The sequence below is a fragment of the Mobula hypostoma genome, chromosome 9 (assembly GCF_963921235.1).
Source record: "Mobula hypostoma chromosome 9, sMobHyp1.1, whole genome shotgun sequence".
Lineage (NCBI taxonomy): Eukaryota > Metazoa > Chordata > Chondrichthyes > Myliobatiformes > Myliobatidae > Mobula > Mobula hypostoma.
In genome coordinates this window covers 24500059-24523696 of record NC_086105.1, presented here as the reverse complement: position 1 = coordinate 24523696, position 23638 = coordinate 24500059, and the positions used below count along the sequence as shown (strand labels likewise).

The following is a 23638-nucleotide window of genomic DNA, read 5'->3' as shown; positions in this document are numbered from 1 at the left end:
CAGAGTCTATATTAGTAGAACTCAATATAGGAAGGGTGCAATCACTCTGACTTGTACTACAGTCTCCCCTATAGCCACTGGGACATTGAGGGGCAGAAATGCAAGCAGATTAAGGAAAGGTGTAAAAACAATGGGTTGTTGTCATGGGGGCTTCAATTTCCCTTAAGTTAACTGGTACTTGCTTAATGCAAGAGGTTTAGATGGGGCAGAGTTTGTTAGGTGCATCCAGATGGGTTTCGTAAATCAATATGTAGTTATAAAGGAGGGGCTGTACTGGACCAGGGGCTAGGTAATGACCTAGGCTCAACTTTTCAATGGGTGAGCAGTTAAGGAACAGTGATCACTACTCCCTAAGTCTGAAGATAGCTATAGAAAAGGATAGGTATGGACCGCACAGGAGAAAATTACATTGGAGCAGGGCAAACTATGAGAGCATTAAGCAGGAACTCAGAGTAAATTGGGAACAGCTGGCTTTGGGCAAATTCACATCCGACACATGGAGGTAGTTTAAAGACCATCTACACTAGAGTACAGGACAGGTATGTTCCAGTCAGAAGGAAAGACAAGGATGGCAAGATAAGAAAACCTTGGATGTCAAGGGAGGTGATGAATTTAGTCAAGAAGATTAAGGAAAAGTACTTAAAGCTTATGAAGAGAGAACCAAACCGTGTGCTTGAGGATTATAAAGAAGTCATAAAAGAACAAGAAGGTTAATTAGGAAAGCCAGGAGGAACCATGAAAAGCCCTTGGCAAGTGGGATTAAAGAGAAGCCCAAGGCATTCTGTACATAAATCAGGAGCAAGAGGATAACTGGCAAGAAGGTAGGACCACTCAGGGATAAAGGAGGGAACATTTATTTGGATGCAGAGGATGTGGGTGATGTCCTAAATGAGTACTTTACGTCAGAATTTACCAAAGAGAAGGACATAAAAGATAGGGTGATCAGTACCAAGTGTATTAATATGCTAGGGCATTTCAAGGTAAATGAGGAGGTAGAGTTAGGTTTCTTAAAGACCATTACATGGATGTCCTGAGGGCCTGATTGGGATATACATGAGGTTATTGAGAGAGGAAAGAGATGACATTGCTAGGGCCTTGACCAATATCTTTGTGTTCGTTCTAGCCATAAGCGAGGTCCCGGAGGACTGGTGAATAGTTAATGTTGTTCTATTATTCAACAAGGGAACCAGGGGTTATCCTGGAAACTATAGACTAGTGAGTCTCAAGACAGTAGTAGGGAAGTTAATGGAGAGAATTCTTAGAGATAGGATTTGTGAGCATTTAAAATACCATGGCCTAATTATGGAGAGCCAGAATACCTTTGTGCAGGGCAAGTCGTGTCTTACTAACTTGATTTGAGTTTTTTTGATGAGATGACAAGGGTGATTCACGAAGGAAGAACTGTGGTTGTTGTCTACAAGGAATTTGATGTGGGCCCTCATAGGAGACTCATCCAGAAGATTAAGATGCAGGGGATCTGGTAAATTGGCCTTTTGGATTTAGAACTGGCTTGCTCATTGAAGACAGGGTAGTGGTCAAAGGGACTTATTCTAACTTTAAATCTGTGATTAATGGTATTTCACAAGGATCTGTATTGGGACCTCTGTTGTTTTTTGGTGTATTTAAATAGCCTGGATGAAAATGTAGATGGAAGAGAACCATTATTGTCACCTATGTTGCTTGGTTTCACTTTGTTGGAGGTGATAGCACTCAAGCCCTCCAACACCTGTCAAGCATCCTTAAGTGATCGAAGTTTGGTCCGGAATTGCCACCTTGCATAGGAGATGCCTTTTTGGAGATCATACCTGGACATCTTGTATTGCATTTGGTCACTAATATGAATGCCATTGATCTAGCCCTCAACATATTGTGGATCTCATTGTTCATCCAAGGATTCAGGTTGGGGAAGACTCTGAATGATATTATGGGAACACACTCATCTACGGATGTTTTTATAAAGTCTGTGACAACAGTGGTGTACTGGATCAGATCTGCTGAAGAGTCCTTGAATATGGCCTCGCCCACCAATCACATAGCATCCCCTCTGCCTCCCACAGCCACCTATTTTTTGTCCTTATCTGTGGAATCTTTAGCCTCTACCTGTATGCTGATAGAGGGAGGTCAGCCGAGTGATTAGATTTTCTGAAATACAGTCCAGCCATAGCATGGTATGCATTTTTAATTGTAGTATAATAAGGTCAAGTGTTCTAGGACACCTGGTGCTGCAGGTGATATGTTGATGATAACGGGGCAGATATTTCTTCAAATAAGCGTGACTGAAGTCCCCAACAGTGATTTGAAAGGCTTCGGGATAAGCTGTTCCTTGTTTGCTCATGGTGGCATTCAATATGTCAACTGCATGCTTAACAATGGCCTTCAGCAGTATGTAAACTGCGGTCTGGATCATGGAGGAGAGCTCACTCGGTAAGTAGAACAGTTGGCACTTAATCTTTTGATGTTCCAGGTCAGGAGAATAAAAGTGCAATAAGACCATTGCATCCAAGCACCACAGAGTTAATTGTGAAACACAGACAACAACCTTTTGCCTTCTCCAAATCAGCATTCCCATCTATCCTGTGTATTGAGAAGCCCTGGGTCTTACCAATGTATCTGATGTGTCTGGAGTGAGCCATGGCTCTGTGAATCAGAGAATGTAGCTATTCCTTATTTCTCCGCTATACTGCAATCTTGCCCTTTGGTCGTCAATCTTGTTGTTCAGCAACTGTAAATTTGCTAACAAGATGCTGGGTAGAAGTTTCCTGCCCCTTGGTTTTAGCCTGGCTTGGAGTCCTCCCGTTCCCCCACTCATTCAGTAGTAGCGACGTACCCTCATCCACTTAAAGCATGCCCAAGAATCAACTCTACAGAGTCTTTCAGAAGATCGTGAAATTGCTAGTTTTTTTAAGACAATTCAAAATTATGTTCCTTAAAGGGAAATTGTAGGCTGCAGACTGCAGTGAATGTGACTCAAAAGAAGTATATTTAGAAGGTTTGTAAACTGCCCGCAACACATCGCTATGGTTCACCAGTGGCATCCTGGGCAAGATGGATAGATAAATCAATCAAACCTGGTAAACATACATCTGGAAATAAATTCGATTGATTTTTATCAGAATTTATATGTAGCCATCCTCCACACTGTTTTATTCTCCCTAGATAAAAATTGTGTAATCATGCTTCTACTTCTGATTTATTTATTTCTATATCTAGCTGCATACCTACTCCTTTTTTTAAAATTAGGGATGCATGTTTCCCTTCTGATGTGTAAAAGACAAAGTTAAATTGTTTGCACCTTCTGAAATACATACATTTCTTTTGTAATCAAAACCCATACCTTATGAGGAGATCTGGGAAGTGCAGGAGGAGTATCAAATGCCTGTGGAGAAAAGGACCTGTATGTCTTTGCAGGTGAACCTGTATCAGCAAATAAAAAAATACTGGTTTCCCAATGGAGAAATGATATCTGTAAAGTATTGCTTACTGCAACATAATAGAGTTAGTGTAATTCATAGTTCATTACAAGTCTAAAGCAGTTAACAAAGGACAAGTTCTTGGAGTGACATGCTTTACTCAGTTTGATTGTATACAAGATGTCCAAGTGCTAAAAACGCACATGGAGACAGTGGCAAGTTGTATCTGCTTTGTTATACCATTTTTCCTTTACTGAATGCTTATGTATTAAACTATTCCCCCCCCCCGCCTTCCATCAACCCCTTCGCCCTCCCCATTTGGTCATCCTACTGAGCAGAAAACAAGAAAAATGAGTAGTAACTGCTCATTATCCTCCTTTCTTGATTACAGATTAGCTTTTAGTAAGTACTTGTTAAGTAAAAAGCCATATCAAAAGCATTTAACTGTCTGTGTGGAATATATTTTCCTCGAAATTTAATATGCATAGTTAAAATGCCTTGAATTAAACAGCAGGTTCTGCTAGACATTCTTCAAACCTCCTGCAAGATCACACAAGTTTGTTAGCTGAATGGCTTACATCATAATCACAACGAGATAAAGACAGTCCAGATATCTAACGTCTGGAGATACAAGCCTTCATTCATGACCCAGATGACTATTTATAAACATATACTTGGAATTTTACTTTTGCTTCTTTAAGAATTATAACTTCAGTGGTATTGATGTGTTGACTATTTGAAGATCTGATTCAAAGTGCTGCATGATTTCATTGATAGCTCATCACCTCTCAAAAAATAGTGATTCCTTAAAAAAAGCTTGCAGCAAATTTAATAAGTTTATTAAGTTTTTCCTCTATAACAGCTGTATTGAACCTATAGATGTTGTAGAATCTTGTGGGAATTAATGAGACTATAATATTAAAAAATGGGATTAATTTAAGATTAGTGTTTTCATCCTGAAATTCTGATTGCATACAACAAAGAATATTCATTTGTATTGTGTCTTCAATGTAGAAAAACTTTCCCAAGAGCTTCCTGAAGTCATAAGACAATGGTTGAAAAGAAAGGTCTTGGGATCTAAGTATACAGTTCCCTAGAAATGACAATGCAGGTAATAGGAAGGTGAAGAAACATAAGGCCTGTTTGCTGTTATCATCTGAGACATTGAGTAAGAGTTGAGATACTACATTGCAGTTGAACAAAATGTTGGTTAGGCTGCCCTTGCAGAGTTGTGTGCACACTGGAGGAAAGATGTGATTAATCTAGAGACGGTACAGAAAAAATACCACTTGTATGTTGCCTGGATTAGAGAACTTGAGTTATGAGAAGCAACATGATAGTCTAGGTCTGTATTCTCTAGAGAAGAGGCGGTTGAATGGTGACAATCATATAGGTATATAAAATAATGAAAGACATGGATTGGGTAGAAAGGTTGTGTCTGTTCCCCATGGTATGCACGTCTAAGACTAGTTAACTAGAGGGAGAGAGGGAAGGATCTGAGATGTAATATTTTCACACAAATAATAATTGGCATCTGGAATGAACTTCAGAGACATCTGGACAAGTACTTCAAATGAATAAAGCACAGAGGGACATGGAATTAATGCAGGCAACCGGAATTTGGACAGATAGGCATAATGGCTGGCATAGGTTTGGTGAGCCTGTTACTATGCTGTACAATTCTGTGATTTAAACCAAAGGAAGTTTTATTGGAATGACTTAAAACTTTATGGAGACAGAACAGATGAGGAGATTTTCAGAGAAAATATTGGGAGCATAGAGGTAAAACATCTGAAGGCATTAATGCTGGGATGAAGAAAGAGATGTTTAAGCAGGCAAAGGCAGAAGAACGGAATGTTTGTGGGTGAAGTTGGAGGGAAGGGATGTGGTTGGCATCATGAGAGGAGACTTTGGAGCCCTGCATAATTATAGCGGGACAGACATGACAAGAAGCAGGTTTAAATACAAGTACAGTGATAATAAATTTTAGACATTGAAAGACAAATTGCAAAGGTCACGAAAGCCATGGACAATGGATAAATAAGTTAAATGCATAAAATGATTGGTCAACACAAATTTTACCTCGTTGATAACTTTTAAAGACTAAAAGGTGGAATGATCATGCCCAAGTATCTTGGAACAGTTGATTATCAAGATGTGAAATGTGTGGATGAGAATTTACAGTACATATCATATAGGAACAATGAAAGAGGAGTCAGGTAGTCTTCATGAGGAGGATATGAAGTTCAGCTGCATCATGAGGACATGGGAATGAAAAAAATACAAACTTAATTAAATTATCCAAATTACGTAAACTTCATCTGATACTTTTAAAGTCTTTGATTGATGTTATTAGATGTTATGAGAATGATATTCTGCTACCAGTCCACACACTGGAGGACACACAACAAATTCATCGAAACACTTAATGAACATCTTGAAACTATGGCAAAGCAAATGAATGCAAAGCATAATTGAATTTCATGGAAATTGCCTTTGATGGACTAAATTGAGAGCAGTATTTACTTGTATTTTTCCCTGTAAGTTTTCTATAAAATTAACTTACAGTGGTTATATCAAAATACCCATGGTTTGTAGATTCCAAAACCTGGAGTTAAACTATGTGACATTTTACCTGTCTGTGTTGGTCTGGGTGGGACGGGAGGAGACACCAGTCTTGCATTGTCTGGCACACAGGTTCGCGCTTCCTTACCACTGTCTAGGCTCCAACTACTTGGAGTTGGGTTCATGACTATGAAAGAATATGTGCATTGTTTAGTGGGGTGAAACATGTCCCTAATTAAATGTATTACATTATTATACAGTTACTACTATTTGTTTTAGTGGATCATAGTGATGCACACTGATCTATTTGGTTCCCTATACAGTATTTGAACATTGTCAACTTAAACTTTTTTATCTTTATGTTTAAATCTCTTTAGGACGTAGCCCATTTATAAATTTCTCACTTACTTTCGCCCCAGGTCACTCTGACAACTTTGGAACTGTTAACTGTCCTAGTTTAACTTTTCATTACTTCATTTATCCAAATCCCATAGCTCTAGAATTTCCTCCTCAAAAATCTCTTCCCTTTTTGACTGTATTTTTGGATATCTCTGGTTAACATTTATTCAGTGTCCTTTTATGAAGAGTTTTCTGATGAAGACAGCATACCAAGTGCTGTTGCAAATTTGCTAGTATTTTAATATGGCCCATCACAGTTGTAATATGACTCGTACTACATCCTGAAAATATTTATATGAATATCTGCCAATACAATATGTAGAAGGCACTTTGATATAATGGTCCCATGCCTGTCTTGAGAACAGAGATCACTTAAGATGGGAGGGTTTGGGGGTTCTGCCACTTTTAAGTTAGGAAGCTGGAAGAACAGTGCTCTTCAGTCTCTGGTGGCTTTAACAATATCTGATTAATCTGTGACCTTTTTGGCACAATGAGCAACATTATAAAACAATCAGGCTGTTGAGCATACAGGGCTATGCCAGTAGGTACTAGTTTGGACAATAGGAGATGAAGATCACAGCAAGGAGATGGAAAGATCCAAATAGTGAAGGGTGGGAGAAATGTGCTTCGGGGACTGGTGGATTTGGATTAAGAGTGGGAACAATTCCGCTGGAACTCACTGTTGTTTCATTCCTCAATTATCAATGTCCAGCAGGAATGCAACTTCAAATAACAGTTATATGGCACCTATATAGTCATATATTCTCAATGACTATACCTACCTCTAGGAGTGGGATGCTGTCTGCCACAACCCTGTATTGCCTCTGTAGGAGAGATTGGTATGGAGTGGAGTGGTGATTGAGACTTTTTAAATTCAATCAAGACAAAATAGCTATTTTCAGGCCTTAAATTTCCCTTAATGTTTTAAAATTTAAGTGCTTGGCAAATCAGAAGACATCTACTAATCTAATTTTCTAATCTACTTTTCTTTTAGTTGCAATATGACACTCATAATTCTCTATATTACATTAGTATAGATAGAGTTGCACGTTCAGAAATGTGTATGATATTATCTAGACTCCCTCAAGAAAAGACTGATAAAACTGATCTTAGCCCACAGAGTAATTATATTAATATACATACACAATTATAAGAAAGTGAAGAACCATCTCAGAATATTACTTAAAATTGAATGGAAGGAATTTGACAAATGAAGCAGGGGAAACATATTTAAAACTGGTTTCAGGTACACACACTCTATCAACATTCTATATATTTTTTTACAGCTGCACGGACCAACTATTGGCCTGAGCAGGAATTTATTTTGTTTATTTGTTTTTACATGGCCTGAAGACTGCACAGCACTTTAATAAACATTATATAAAAGAGAATTCCAACAGTGCAGCAACATTTCAGTTACTCTGCAGCCACGCACCCGTGCAGCTTAGAGGGAACTGTGCTCTCTACACAAAAGCGATCAACATATTGACCGGACATCTCAGTCAGGTGGAGAAAGTGAAACAAACAGGAATTGAAGTAAGCCATTCAGCTCTTCATAAGAACTCTAACACTTATTAGAATTATGAATGATCTTCTGCCTTACCACCAACACCTCTACGTGCACAAACCCCACATCCTGTGATTCCCCAACTGAGCAGTGGAATGGAAATTCTATAATAGTTTCAGATACATTTAGATACAAGCACAAAAGAAACATAGGATCATTCCGCACAAATGGATTCCAGTACACTAAGTTGTCCCAAACACTAATTTGACTTTTGTTCCTGAATTTCAGATTGACCAAATTGTACTCCATTGACTAATCCAGTACAACAGTTAACCATTGTAAAATAATGCAAAATAAGAAACTTTAGCACAATCCCCACCTTTCTCAGGTGCAGATAAATTAGGATCACTTCGGGGCATGCAGGAGTCACCGATTTGCTGGGTAAGTGTCTGCTAAACGACAAGAATTTATTGCAAATAATGTTAGAAGTGATAATTCGAGCAAGATTATAGGTTGAATAAAGGTGTAAAATATAGTGCATCTGCTAGAAATAAAACAATGCTGTAGGGTAAAACTTGATAATATTATGATCTTTATCAAAATTTGTCCATAACAAGTGATAGTTTTGAAAACCAGACTTAAAAGGTACATTTTGAGCTTCATCAATTTTTCTTTTGCAGAATATAAAAATTTGCACGGGACAAGGTTTAAAATGGAAACACAAGATTGCAAATGCTAGAATCTGAAGCTAAATGAAAATAAACTGCTGGGGGAGCTCAGTGGGTCAGTATTCTGTGCAGGCAAAGGGACAGTCGATGTTTTGCATCTAGACTTGGCATCAAGACACCTATCGACTATCCCTATTTTTCCACAGATGTTGCTTCAGCTGCTGAGTTACTACAGCAGCTTGTTTTTGCTTTTACTATGAAAACCTGGTTTGCAAAAACTTTTCACTATTTTACACCTACGAAGTCTAAAGCAGTAGTTGTCACAATTTTGCAACTTTTTGCAATTTTGACCTCAGCAGCACAAAGTGAATAATACCAAATCAGCACTGCAGTCTCCCAAGTTTGTGAATATGTAAGATAATTGAGTTGGTCAATTTCACGATAGTTACCATTATCATCATTATTATGTGCCATGTCATATGACATGGGTCATCATGGTCCCCATGACCATGACTGTTCTTGGCAAATTTATTTTTTTTTACAGAAGTAGCTTGCCAGTGCCTTCTGGGCAGTGTCTTTATAAGACAGATAACCCCAGCCATTATCATTACTCTCCAGAGATTGTCTGCCTGGTGTCAGTGGCTGCATAACCAACTTGTGATATGCAACTGCTGCTCATTCGACCTTCCACCACCTGCTCCCATGGCTTCATGAGACCCTGATCCGGGGGGCTAGGCAGGTGCTACACCTTGCCCAAGGGTGACCTGCAGGCTAGCAGAGAGAAGGAACGCCTTACACCTCTTTTGGCAGAGATGTATCTCCATCTTACCACCCATGATTAGCATGACCATTATGTTATTTGTGTGCAAGACAAAAATAACCCGTGAACGAGAGAAAATCTGCAGATGCTGGAAATCCAAGCCACACATGCAAAATACTGGAGGAACTCAGCAGGGCAGACAGCATCTATGGGAAAGAGTACAGTCGACCTTTCAGGCCGAGACCCTTCAGCAGGACTGGAGAAAAATAGAAGAAGTGCCAGAGCAAGAAAGTGGGGGGAGGGAAGGAAGAAGTACAAGGTGCTAAGTGATAGGTGAAACTGGGAGAGTGGGAGGAGTGAAGTAAAGAGCTGGGAAGTTGATTGGTGAAAGAGATATAGGGCTGGAGAAGGAGGAATCTGATATGAGAGGACAGAAGATCATGAAAAAAAGGTAAGTGGGAGGAGCACCAGAGGGAGGTGATGGGCAGGGGAGGTGAAAGAGGGAAGCAGGAATGGGGAATGGGGAATGGTGAAGGAGAGTGGGTGGGGGCATTATCAGAAGTTCGAGAAATCGATATTCATGTCATCAGGTTGGAGGCTACCCAGATGGAATATAAGGTGTTGCTCCTCCAACCTGAGTGTGGCCTCATCGCAGCAGTAGAGGTCTGTCAGAATGGGAATGGGAAGTAGAATTGAAATGGGTGGCCACCAGAAGATCCCGCTTTTTCTGGCGGATGGAGCATAGGTGCTCAACAAAGTGGTCTCACCGATATACAGGAGGCCACACCGGGAGTACCAGATACTGTAGATGACCCCAACAGACTCACAGGTGAAGTTCCACCTCAACCGGCAAAACTGTTTGGGGCCCTGAATGGTAGCGAGGGAGGAGGTGTAGGTGCAGGTGGAGCACTTGTCCCGCTTGCCAATAAGTGCCAGGAGGGAGATCAGTGGGGAGGAACAAGTGGAGAAGGGAGTCATGTAGGGAGGAATCCTTGTGGAAAGGGGAAAGTGGGGTGGGAGGAAAAGATGTGATTGGTGGTCAGATCCCATTGGAGGTGGTGGAAGTTATGGAGAATTATGGGTTGGACGTGGAGGCTGGTGTGGTGGTAGGTGAGGACAAGAGGAACCTATCCCTGGTGGGGTGGCAGGTCTCTAATGCCAATCCTAAGGCTGTGCAATTCAGTGTTTACATTGATCTGCACACATCATCTAGTTACAGTTCAGTTCTCAGTTCAGAATTGACAAATAACTTTCACCTCCATCCCATCCTGTTGCTGAGTCCACTACTTTCTATTCTCTGTTCAAAACATAAAGTACACCTTTATCACAATAGTTTAACCCAAATTAACTGTTTCTGAGAGGTGGGTCAGGTGACACTGCAGAACCAAAGGTCAGATTTGGTTTCCACAAGGCCTGGTTTGGTATACGGCAGCAGGGTCGAACAATGTTTATATGATTCAACCAAATGAGGAGGTGAGTGCCTAAATCAGTTGTCCTCCATGTCCATTCAAGTCTGCCATGTTTAGAGTTAAGGGAGCTAAGATTTTGGCTAGACCAAGAAGCAGCCAGAGCTACTGAGAGCAGACATTTTGATAACATCTAAGGATCATAGGTGGAGGGTGAGACCTGGTTGAGGAGCCCAATCAAATAAAGATTATTCAGAATGGAATTGTGGATGAGTGAAGTTGGAATCTTTTCAGGAACATGAAGAGTGGGGAGCAATAAAAGAAAGATACAGTACATGGTTCCCCTCTCTTCAATTTGCTTTGAAGTAGACATTGATACAACGTTGCCATGGCCTAAATGCTTCATTCTGAATGAAATCGATCCACTTCACTTTACATGCTTTACTCATCCATATTAGCAGTTTAGCAAAATTGTGAAATACTCAGCTTTATTAAGTTTGAGTATGCATGTTTGCAATCTTGCTTATTTGTAAGAAGTGCTGACAATGACCTCTTCTCATGGTCTGCTTACCTGTGCTGGCTCCAAGGAGATTGGATAAATGGCACTGCAGGGCCGTTCTCTGGGAGAAAGACACGTATTTTCCCTTGTGTGTTTGTGCTTATCAGAGAGCAGTGGGGAACCTAAAATATATAGTAAGAAAACATTTTCTCAAAACTACTTGACCATTATCATAGTCTTGCAAATTTTGTACAACTTTCAGCAAAGAAATTGACCTAGTGCTTTTGGATTGAATAAAAAAAAGCGTGGTTGATGCAAATGAGTAGACATACCTCTAGCACTGGATGGAGCTGAGCTTGTTACGTTTGGGGAGGCTGAGTGTGTGGAGCTTAAGCTTGAGGTAGATGGACTTGCCTACAAATGATATACAATGCATTTTTTTATTAAAGACAATATTTTGCTTTAGAGGGATGAAAAACACAGAATACATGCAAGTCACTGATCTAAGAGAGAAAAAGCTTAGACTTGTGTGGGTCACTCTAGGGTGGCTCCAACCACTGCAAGGCAGGGCTCTGTGCAGTCATTTCTTTTACCTTGGGAACAAGAAGTAATCAGCAAAAGCTTGACAGGTGGCAGTCTTGTGCACACTGGTTTATCTTGCTGTCAAAGCTATTAGACTTCTGGAGGTTAAAACTGTATTTGCATTTTGCTTCCCACTGTTTCAGCACCAAGCAACTGTCAACACATTTTGTATGGAGTGAAATGTGATAATGTTTTTTTTGTGTGAGTTGTCTTGTATTACTTTGGAAATTGCACCAGGCACTTGATGTGAGTCACCTCCGATAATTTCATTGTTAGACAGGCAGTAATGATGCTATTGTTTGTGTAAGGTTCCTATTAGAGGCATTGTTGCTTCGCATGGCTGATGTTTTACTCTTCACACTTCTAATTGGTTTTTGTCAAGCCGCTCCTCCAGCTCATGGCCACGTCGATGGACCACGGCAAAGCCGTCTCAGATCTTGGTGACAGGGCATGTTTAAACCAGGTGGAGGGTATCCTGAGTTGAGGCACCAAAGGGGCAAGCTGGGTTTGTCGGTCACCCCATCGGCGTAGTGTTTGCGCTGTCCTGAGATGCCGACTTCTGAGTCTATTTGTGGCTGTCCATTTTTTTCTGGTAGCAGTAGTAAAGCTCAGGAAGAGTGAGGTAAGGTCATCAGTCAGATCTCCGCCAGGAGGGGGCGTGTTGCTGTGCCAGCAACGCCACCATTCAATGTGTTTGTCATAGGAGTCAAAGTTTCTCAAGGTTATGAAAGGTTTTGGGGATTTCAGTCAGGAAGTTGAAGACCACTCTCAATGAGTTTAACAAACTGGAATGTTGTTGGATATATTTTGGATACACTCGCTGAAGCTGCTCTTGTATGGATCTCTGGGGATGCTATTCCGCTCATTGTCGGGAGCCATTGGACTGGTGTGGATTTTAGGGCTCCTGAGATTATTCTCAAAGAAATATAGAGCTGTACATTGACGATGTTTGTGTGAACACTTTTCTCCCAAGGTGAGTGCTCAATATTCAGCAACTGAGAAACATAGTGCTAGGCTAGATATATGTACGACTGACTGGTTAGCACCCCATTTGGTTCCTGCCATCTTCCTGATCATGGCCATTCTGGATTTTAGTTTCTTTGCAACATTTTGAAGGTGAATCGTGTATCCATCATTGGTCCCTCCAGGGCCAACCTTGTTTTTGTTCTGTAGCACCAGGATGGGACCTCAACAAGGTTAAATATGTTTCTAGACTTGGTCCAGTACCTTCATAGCCATCTTCTATTATTTTAATACAATTAATTTATTTGGCGATACAGTGCGGAACACACCCTTCTGACCCAATAAGCCCCACTGTCCAGCATCCCACTTACTTAAATCTAGCCTAATCACAGTACGATTTACAATGAATAATCAACCTACTAACCAGAATGTCTTTGAACTATGAGAGGAAACTGGAGTACCCAGAGGAAACCCACGGTCACACAGGAAGAACATACAAGCTTTCTTACAGAGGATGCCGAAATTGAACTCAAACCCTCTGAGCTGTAATAGCATCGCGCTATCATAGCATCACTTCCAACCGAATGGGTCACTAAAGTAGGAAGTACTTAAGTACTACGATAGTACAATGAAATCGTATAGCCTATTTTCTTACATGGCCAAGCACCAATGCTAATGGCCCAGAATGTGTCCACTGATGAAAATATTCTGAAAATGAAAAGTAGAATGGACAATTGAGAGCTTGCTAGATTGCCAGTTCAAATAACTTTTGCCACCTTATCAGTGTCATCAGCACATAGAAATTCCTTAAAGACTGAAGGCAACAGACCTATTTAGCAGCATTCATTTCTTATCCCACCCTTCCTCAAATGATAAAATCTCAAGTCATATTACCAGCTGCTTCCAGAAACCGAACAAGATTCTTTGGAACCAACAACTGTTACCCTGGCTGGCCAAGGAAATTCCAGCCAATGAAGCAACATTCAATTATACTTGAAATTATTGGAGTCTGTTCTAGAGCAGCATATAATTATCTTATTAAACATCTGACTGCTAAAAACAAACGCTGCCATTCTTGTGCAGGCTTATATACCTGGTTCTGAGCATAGGACAGCCAATCCATTCATAACAAGTAGATAAAAATCATCCAGATGGTAAAGATGAAAGCCAGTTTTAAAAATATATACAATGTTATTTTTAATTTAATGCATAAATACTATTGTGTTTAATAACTCATAAACTGGTTGAGTGATAAACTTAGAAACAGTTGAAATAAAATCAATGACAGCCAGATCACAAGACAAATGTTATAGGAAGGTTATTAACAATACAGAAAAAACAGTACTTCACAGCACAGTAAGTATTCCCTCCAGTATACAAGTGTAAAATTTACTAAAATGACTGTTATCAAGAATACACTATGAATTATTGAAGGAATACAGAATGCTTCAAGATAAATATATGAAAATAAGAGAGAAAACAGAAAATGGCCTGAAGGGAAATCCAAATTCAGTGTAGTTGAAGGGATAGGAGGCTATAAGAGGCGTCTCACTGTGCTAATATTTCTGCAGAAAAGATACCCAAGCAGCAAACAGGCAGCAATTAAGACTGAAAATCAAGCTTATTATTTGAAAGAGAAGAAATGTCTAAAAAGGGTGCTTTTTATTTAAATATTCCCCTAGTGTTCATGCACCATGCATAAATAGTAGGCATTCTTAGTGCTTCTGAATAGTGGAATGATCATAGGATCAGAGTTGAAGAAAGATGATCAAAAGGTGTCCTGAGTTCCAAAACAACTTTTAAAATATTGATGGAGTGAAGCATTATTACAGTGCAATATGGTCAAATATTCTTTTCATACAAAGGTTCCATGGGAATGGGACTCGAGCTGCTGCTGACTTCATTCAAATTATCATATGCTCCTGCTCATCAATTGTAGTGCTGTGAACGTTCTGAGACTTACAGAAACAACATTGCATAGCAGGTACTTTTACTAACTCAGATTAACACTCACAACACGGTTGTGAGTGTCCGTGTTGTGAGTGTTGCTTTGACCCCAGCATCTGCAGAGTATTTTGTGTTTACTAACTCAGATTACCTGCTTAAATGAAAAGGTGTTTACTAAAAATAGTTAGTTATTTTCATTTATAGAAGACATAATATACCTGCATATGAAAGACTTCATCAGAGCTTTCAGACTGCCCGGTGATGTTGCTAACTTCAGCTGATGCTTGAGATGACAAGGATGAAGAAGAATATCTGTTGAATGCTGGGTAACTTAATGGGCTGCAATAAATATCAGAACACATCCCAGCATTAACAGTGAAAATGTGATCAGTTCCTAAAACTGACAGAATAGATGATTATTGAATAATCATTGCATGAATCATCTTTTTTCTCGAAAATCTCATATTGGAATAATAATGTTTAAATAATTATTGAATGACTAATCTTTATTCTACAAAAAAACTCCACTATTCAATTTTTCTTTTTGATTGATGTTACAACACTAGACAGTTTTGCAGTGAGGATATTTAGTGCTCAGCTGTATGGAAATAAGTTAAGAGTCTTAGTGCTTCAATTTACACAGTGGGTTATTGATTGAGAACTTAGTTGTTAAATGGTAATAACAAGTTTTTTCAGATTTGCAGTGTTTTTTCTCACCTGCTTATACGTATTGGCAGCAGCTGATGTAAGCACTCAAGAATTTCCTAAAGGATGGTTAGAATGTGTTAAATTATCAAGGCGAAAGGGAATAGTGTGTGAGGCATGTTAAGGATGGATTGACATAGAGATGAATCTGCTTGCTTTTACTTATGTGAATTTCTTCACATATCAACCAGAGCAATTTTCTAGATGCCTAAAACTGCAATGTTTCTTGTGTGGATGTGGATTAAATGGAGGGGACAGAAAAAAGGGAAGGATAGACAAATATAAACTTGAAATTATTGAAATGTTTAAGGATACCTAGCATGTCAATACATAACTCCTTCAGTATGGATAGATATTAATTACACCTTCTATTTTAATTAAACAATGGAACTAATATCTACATCACTAATCTAAACTTCCTTGTTTCTGATTGGGTCTTTAAGTATTAGGCGGCTCCCTGGAATTCCTCGCCCACTTTCAGCAGATTCTAATTAAAATGGCAAGATTCATACTGTACATAGGTACTCCACCGCAACTGGCTCAGTGCTATATCAGAAAGTTGTAGGATTGTAATTAACATATTAGTAGCATTAGATTACAAAATAATTAACATGCCCTAAAAGATTGTTTCTAGATGAAAATTTAAGAAGCTGTGCATTGGTGGTATAAAGGTCAGTTCTCCTCCTGGGAAGAGAAGACGGTAAGCACTATGTTGGCTGAAATATTCATAGAGAAGGAGAAGCGAGACTTAGCAGAGAACAAATCAAGATAGATAAAGAATTAAGACAATGCCTCAGAAAGTTGTTATCTGGAACGATTGTTAAAATGATTGTAGACAATAAGCATGGGAAAACAACATAACAGCTAGATTAGCAAGGGGGAGCCCACTATGCAAACTGATTAGTTCACATTTGGAGCAAATTAGAGCTGTGATGGTTAGGGAAGGTGCATTTGGCAACCATCAGATTAGAAGAATTAAGTCTCTCTGTAAAGACAGAGGAGTGTGCTTGCCAAACTCCTTTGTGGAATTGAAATTAGTTTTAGCCTAATCTGGATTAATACCTCGATAAATTCGCAACAATTAAAAAGGTTACCCTGCAACTCTGCCAATAAGAGTTCATATGTTCATTTTGGACATCTCACTTGAATAGGTATAGTGATGATATTTATCTGTAAACTAATAAAGCACTTGATTCACAAATTTCCCAGGGGGCTGAAAAGGGTTAATGTTTTACAAAAATGGCTGCAAGAAAGTCAATTCAGAGATGTAGTGTAGACGTGGGTGTTTGGACACTATCATGGATACCTGACAATTCCCAGGTTATTCCCTAACATTTTATTTAGAGGTAGCTACTCCTGCTCAAAAACAAATAACTCAGATTTATTTGTTGAGTTTCATTCTGTTGACTGCTAAGTTGTGAGCAGATCAGGTGTGGCATGCATTCCTTACAGTGAACTCTATAAAATGCTCTGAATCACAAAGTGAATTATAAAACTGCAATTTGCTATGATTAATGAGGCCCTCTCAGGTGGGCACCGAGAAGCTTCTTCACAGCAGTAGAGGTAAAGTGTGATCGTAATGGGTTCAGAGTGGTAAATCAATCATTTCAAATTTTAACCTTGCCACGGCCCTAATTCTGCTGATGGAGGGGATTAAACTGCTGCCAGTTTGTTTTGCTGTAGGACTTAAGGTGGAAGGTTTGCATGATGCTAAGACTTAGTATCTTTTAAACTGTGGTGCAAGTATCCAAATGTTTGTATGCAAGGCATTATCACCTTCATCAGTAATCGGTGTGCATTTTGACTATGCTTCCTTCATTATAAAAGAATGTTTTTTTCCAATATACATAAACAAATAAAATTGGTTAAAAAGATGAAGAACTGTAGGGTTAATAGCAGAGCATTAGAATTAAATTGTTACTTTTTAATCTGGAAGAATAATTATACCAAAATTATATGTACTGCTCTTTCAACTGCCTGCTCTCCTAGGTAATTAAGATGTGCAGAACATAGCATTTCTTTTGTGCACTGTGAATAAAAATGAAAAACTGTAATCTTAAGGAGAAACTGTTCATTTCAAAAACAAAATATTATCTTGGGTGCAATCTTACCTGCGTCTGTTGACAATTCTGGCTCCATCTGGGCTTATAGCACCCAGGGCAGGATTTCGGCAAGTACGGGGACTTCCATTTGTTAGGTGTATGGGACTCACACGGGAATATGCTGGGAAGTCCTGCAAAGAGAACGTAATCAATAAAAAAAATGTAGATATAATCGCAATGTAACCATGAGTACACTTAGTAATTGCAGGCAGAAAATATAAATAATCTTCAGAACTAAGCCAAATCTCTCCAGATTTAACACACAACAGCATTTTCTACATGCTGCCTCTTATGATATCATACATCTGAAAAATTGTAAATGCTTCCTTGTTGCTTTGTAAATATCTCAGATTTTGCTTTGCATTTAAGAAAGATGCATAGTTATATCCACTAATCTTAACTACTAACACATTATGAACCTAGACCTGTTCTGTCCCCTTACCTTAGTATCTGTTGGCACACTTCTGTTTCTACAATTCACTGTCAGCACTGTCACAGATTGGTAAAGGTTCAAAATAAAACATAGATAAGCAGAAGTAAAGGGATTTGGTGGCAGGCGAGTGGGGGTGGGGGAAGCACTTGGGAAACTTATTGTGATGAACCATTGGCAACAAGCATAGCACACCAGGCAAAGTTGACTAAATGATGGAAGAAAAGTGAAGCAATTAATCAAAATACTTCATTCAAAGTGATTGTTAGTCTTTTCTTTCTCAGCAGGTAAAATTCATTAGGCTTAATAAATTCCTTTAAATAAAACCAAGCAAGACCACCTCTATGTATTGAAAATCAAAGAACTGCAGATGGTGTAAATGAGTAACTAAACCAAAAAAAATTTAGAAACATCTCACAGGTGAGGCAGCAACGCCAGAAAGAAAAACTGAACCTTCATCACTTCAGAAATATGATCTCCATTTCAATAAGATTACATGGTCTTGTAAACTTGGTAAGTGTTAACCAATTCTTCCTCATAGGACAAACGCTCCTCACTTCTCCTCTACAGACAGGAATGAATCTTATGATTCATTGTTGCACATCTATTAAGGCAAGTGTATTCCCAAGGAAGATGACTAAAACTGTACACAGTACTGCTAGATAGTTAAACGCACAAGACCTAATTTTGCAGCTCAACTCTGATTGAGTTAGGTTCATACATGATTTACCTTTATAATACCTTTCTGTCCATTATGTTAACTTTAACATCGGTGTACAAGAGTGTATGAATTGCTTTGAATATAGAGTCTGGTTAATCATCATTCTGTTTAAAATCTTCTTTTCTATTTTTTGTTCTAAAGCCCGAAGTCTACAGTCCCCATATTAAAGGAAATCAACCCCATTCTTGCCCAATCACTGAAATGGTCCACAGATCAATAGGCTGTCTCTTGCTGTTTTGTTACAGTGTACTTTTCCATCCAACTTTATACTGTCAGCAAACTTGGTTAAATTTAAACTCTGCAACGACCACAGCCCCCACTGAAATCATACCTTGACTGAAACTTTGGACTTGAACTTAAGAAAAAATGGCAATTTATGTGATGTTTTCCTTGCTTCAAGATCTCATAAACCTCTTTCCAGCTACTGAAGCACTCTTGAAATGTAAAACAAAACATTGCACCATGGGCCATAAACTACCAGCAGACAAACATCGCCCACCGTATATTAGGTTGTTTTCTTACTCATTTAATTGCTGTAAAATTTTGTGTTGGAAAGTGAGAATGGAAGTAGTAGAGCATCATCTACAGGACAAGTGCATCCTTAACTCAGCAAATTGGAAAACTATTCAATAAACAACCTTGATTCTGAGAAATTCTAATGTTGAATTCAATCGCAAATCAAGAATAGAAAGTGAAATAAGGAGCAGGAAAAATAATTTAACCAAGAGAGAAAAATGAGGTAGAAAGTAAAAAAAAAAATGGAATTTAGCTTCTGAGTCTCTAACATGAGAGAATTAGAACTTCATATTTGCACTAGTTAATTTTCTGTGTTGGGGTTAGCTTGCTATTCATTAAGATGCATCATATTGTTTAAAAAGTATAATTAGACAGAAATAGTCAAAACACTAATTTTCAAGATTCAAGATTATTTAATGTCATTTCCAGTGCACAAGCGTAAAATAGAACAAAATAATTACTACTCCAGATCCATTGTTGCACAAAAAAAATCATAAGATTAAGAACACAATAATAAAATTATATAAATACCTAAGATTATATAGATAGTATGATTAAAGTAACACCAGGCACAGGAGTGTATGAAAATAAGGTGACTGATAGAAAATGAAAAAGTAATGGAGTTGGGGGAGAGTGGTGGGGTGGGTTACTGGGTGATGTTGAACAATCTTACTTTCTGGGGAGAGTAATTGTTTTTGAGTCTGGTGGACGTGGCGTGGATGCTATGTAGTCTCCTCCCTGACGAGAGCGAGGCAAACAGTGCATAAGCAGGGTGAGTGGGATGACTCATAAAATAGCTGCCTTTTCTCTGCACCTTTCTGTATATATGTCCTTGACAGTAGGTAGGCTATGTCAGAGATACGCTGAGCAATTGGGCCTTGCAGAGCCTTCCTGTCCACCACAGTGCAGTTTCTGTATCAGGCAGTGATACAGCATGTTAGGGTGCTCTGTACTGTGATTCTGCTGAAGGTCATGAGTACTGATGTGCATAATCCGGGTCTCTTCAACCTCCTCAGAAAGTCAAAATTAGATTATCCGCTATGCACGTATCAGAATTTAATACCATTCAATGCATCCCAGTAATTATTTATTGAATTAGATGCTTCTGTGCAACTTCCACGACAGAGTAACTCCATCTAGTCTTGCTTCAAGTTGCTGAATACTTTACACATAAATAGCAACGGCATGGGCAGTAAATCTTGGCCTTGTATTTTTCTGTCAGTTGGAGTGGAGAAACATCCACTTTAACAAAGGTCAGCAGCATAGTTTTCCTGGATGTACCTCACATGTTTAACTGAAACAATGGGTCTTTCTGATCCATTGGCATTTATTCAAATCGTTTTCAAAAGGAAATGAACACATTTTAGCATCTTTATTAAAAGAAAGCCAATGTTGAACTTCCTCTGTTCAGAACCTTTCACGCAGCACGACAAAATGACTTGATTTTCTGGTGAGAGGTAAAAGGACGATGATTGTCACTGACCCTAGAGAAGCCTGCTCAGGATCCCATCTTCACACCTTTCCAGGTCATTGTAAGTGAGCAAAAAGAGAGTAAAGCTAAAGGAGTACCACTTGTTCCAACTCAGATGACACACAACTTCTCAGATTGTACTTGAATAGGTGTCAAGAATCAATGACCTGCACCTCGGGCAAGAGAAGAGGCCAGTATAGGTACCAACTTTATTCAGGACGAAGTTGCACAGAAGCTCTACCTACAGATGATTGAGATGAGGTTTCTGTTGTGGAAGTTGAACGGAGAAGCTTGATGGATATGCATGTTAAACACTTGGTGTGTAAATAGAACCATCAAAAAGCCGGCATACTGTACAATGTCAAGAATAATTGAGGAGTGCAACTCCAACCTTGAATTAGCCTTTCTGCAAAACTTGGAGTCCATCAAACCCAGAATGGAAGGTTGACAACAGCTCTATTAATGTATTTCTGTGCAAAACTGTAACTGTTTCTGAAGATGCCCAACATCTGCCTGCTGCAGTGATAGATTAGAATTCCAACACAAGCTCAGACTATTGCTACCATTGCTGTGAATATCAGCAATCTAAGGGCTACAGTTGTGTGACCCATCCTCTGGCAGATTATGAAGAGCAGTGAGATATATCTCACAAGGGTCAACAGCGGCTTCATGGAGCACAAATCTGCTGCTGCTTCTCAGTATAACAGCATTTCAGATTTACTGTAGTCACTTCAACAGTGCCCTTTCTGTCACTCATAGCCAGTCAGCACAGACTACAGTTCAAATGCAGCCCATCAAGGCCCAGTACTGATCAGATCATCTGCCAGTCATCTGCATACTTCAGTGCAAATCAAAGGCAACGCTCAGCAAGTGGCAAATGTCACCAGATTAAGACAGTACCTGAAAGAGAATGATTAAACGAAAATTGTTGACATTTATATGCAAAATTGTATACTTTGATTTATAAATTAGGTTTGCAATATTTTATTTTATAGAGGCTTCTATAAACCCCAAGATCCCTCTGATCCTCCACACTGCCAAGAGTGTTACCATAAATACTATATTTTGCCATCACATTTGAACTACCAAATGAACCACATCACACTTATCTGGGTTAACTCCATCTGCTATTTCTCAGCCCAGTTTTGCATCCTATCGATATCCTGCTGTAACCTCTGACAGCCCTCCACACTGTCCACAACACCTCCAACCTTTGTGTCATCAGCAAATTAACTAACCCATCTCTCCACTTCCTCATCTGGGCCATTTATAAACATCACGAAGAGAAGGGGTCCCAGAACAGATCACTGAGGCACAACACTGTTCACCAACCTCCATGCAGAATATGATTCGACTACAACCATTCTTTTGTCTTCTGTAGGCAAGCTAATTCTGGATCCACAAACCAAGGTCCCCTTGGATCCCATTCCTCCTTACTTTCTCAATAAGTCTTGCATGGGGTACCTTATCAAATGCCTTGCTGAAAATCCATATACACTACATCTACTGCTCTACCTCCATCAACGTGTTTAGTCACATCCTCAAAAAATTCTATCAGGCTTGTAAGGCACAACCTGCATTTGACAAAGCCGTGCTGACTATTCCTAATTATATTATGCCTCTCCAAATGTTCATAAATCCTGCCTCTCAGGATCTTTTCCATCAACTTACCAACCACTCACTGGTTTATAATTTCCTGGGCTATCTCTACTCCCTTTCTTGAATAAGGGAACAACATCTGCAACCTTCCAGTCCTCCGGAACCTCTCCCATCCCCATTGATGATGGAAAGATCATTGCTAGAAACTCAGCAATCTCCTCCCTCGTCTCCCACAGTAGCCTGGAGTACATCTCATCTGGTCCCAGAGACTGATCCAACTTGATGCTTTCCAAAAGCTCCAGCACATCCTCTTTTTTAATGTCTATATGCTCAAGTTTTTCAATGCACTGTAGGTCATCCCTACAATCGCCGAGATTCTTTTCCGTAGTGAATACTGAAGCATAGTATTCATTAAGTATCTCTGCTATCTCCTCCGGTTCCATAAACACTTTTCCACTGTCACACTTGATTGGTCCTATTCTCTCATGTCTTATCCTCTTGCTCTTCACATACTTGTAGAATACCTTGGGGTTTTCTTTAATCCTGCTCGCCAAGCCCTTCTCATGGCCCCTTCTGGCTCTCCTAATTTCATTCTTAAACTCCTTCCTGCTAGCCTTATAATCTTCTTTCTATATCTCTATCATTACCTAGTGTTTTGAAACTTTCGTAAGCTTTTCCTTCCCTCAACTAGATTTTTAACAGCCTTTGTATACCATGGTTCCTGTACCCTATCATTCTTTCCCTGTCTCACCCAAATATCCCCTGAACATTTGCCACATTTCTTCCGTACACTTCCCTGAGAATATCTGTTCCCAATTAATACTTCCAAGTTCCTGCCTGATAGCTTCATATTTCCCCTTACTCCAATTAAACACTTTCCTAACTTGTCTGTTCCTATCCCTCTCCAATGCTATGGTAAAGGAGACAGAAATATGATCACTATCTCCAAAATGCTCTCCTGTTGAGAGACCTGATACTTGACCAGGTTCATTTCCCAAACCAGATCAAGCGCAGCCTCTCCTCTTGTAGGTTAATCTACATATTGTGTCAGGAAACCTTCCTGAACACACCTAACAAACTCCACCCCATCTAAACCCCTCGTTCTAGGGAGATGCCAATCAATATTTGGGAAATTAAAATCCCCCACCACGACAACCCTGTTATTATTACACCTTTCCAGAATCTGTCTCCCTATCTGCTCCTCGATGTTCCTGTAACTATTGGGTGGTCTAGAAAAAACACCCAGTTGACACCTTCCCGTTTCTAACTTCCACATACAGAGACTCAGTAGACAATCCCTCCATGACTTCCTCCTTTTCTGCAGCTGTGTCACTATCTCTGATCAGTAGTGCCACGCCCCACCTCTTTTGCATCCCGCCCCCTGCCCC

At 39.4% G+C, this 23638-nt stretch overlaps 1 protein-coding gene across 6 annotated transcripts in view; it reads right to left on the bottom strand.

Moving 5' to 3' along the window:
- dock4 (dedicator of cytokinesis 4) overlaps positions 1 to 23638 on the bottom strand; it is a 366243-nt gene that overhangs the window by 7936 nt on the left and 334669 nt on the right. For 2 of the 6 annotated variants that reach the window (XM_063057889.1, XM_063057890.1), the window contains exons 45-51: positions 17523 to 17644; positions 14925 to 15045; positions 11547 to 11628; positions 11287 to 11396; positions 8261 to 8333; positions 6046 to 6162; positions 3335 to 3414 (exon numbers count right to left, since the gene is read on the bottom strand). In XM_063057889.1, the coding sequence (XP_062913959.1) occupies positions 3335 to 3414; positions 6046 to 6162; positions 8261 to 8333; positions 11287 to 11396; positions 11547 to 11628; positions 14925 to 15045; positions 17523 to 17644 (705 nt within the window). The remainder of the gene's footprint in view (positions 1 to 3334; positions 3415 to 6045; positions 6163 to 8260; positions 8334 to 11286; positions 11397 to 11546; positions 11629 to 14924; positions 15046 to 17522; positions 17645 to 23638) is intronic. The other 4 variants (XM_063057892.1, XM_063057893.1, XM_063057891.1 and 1 more) reach the window with 3 other exon arrangements.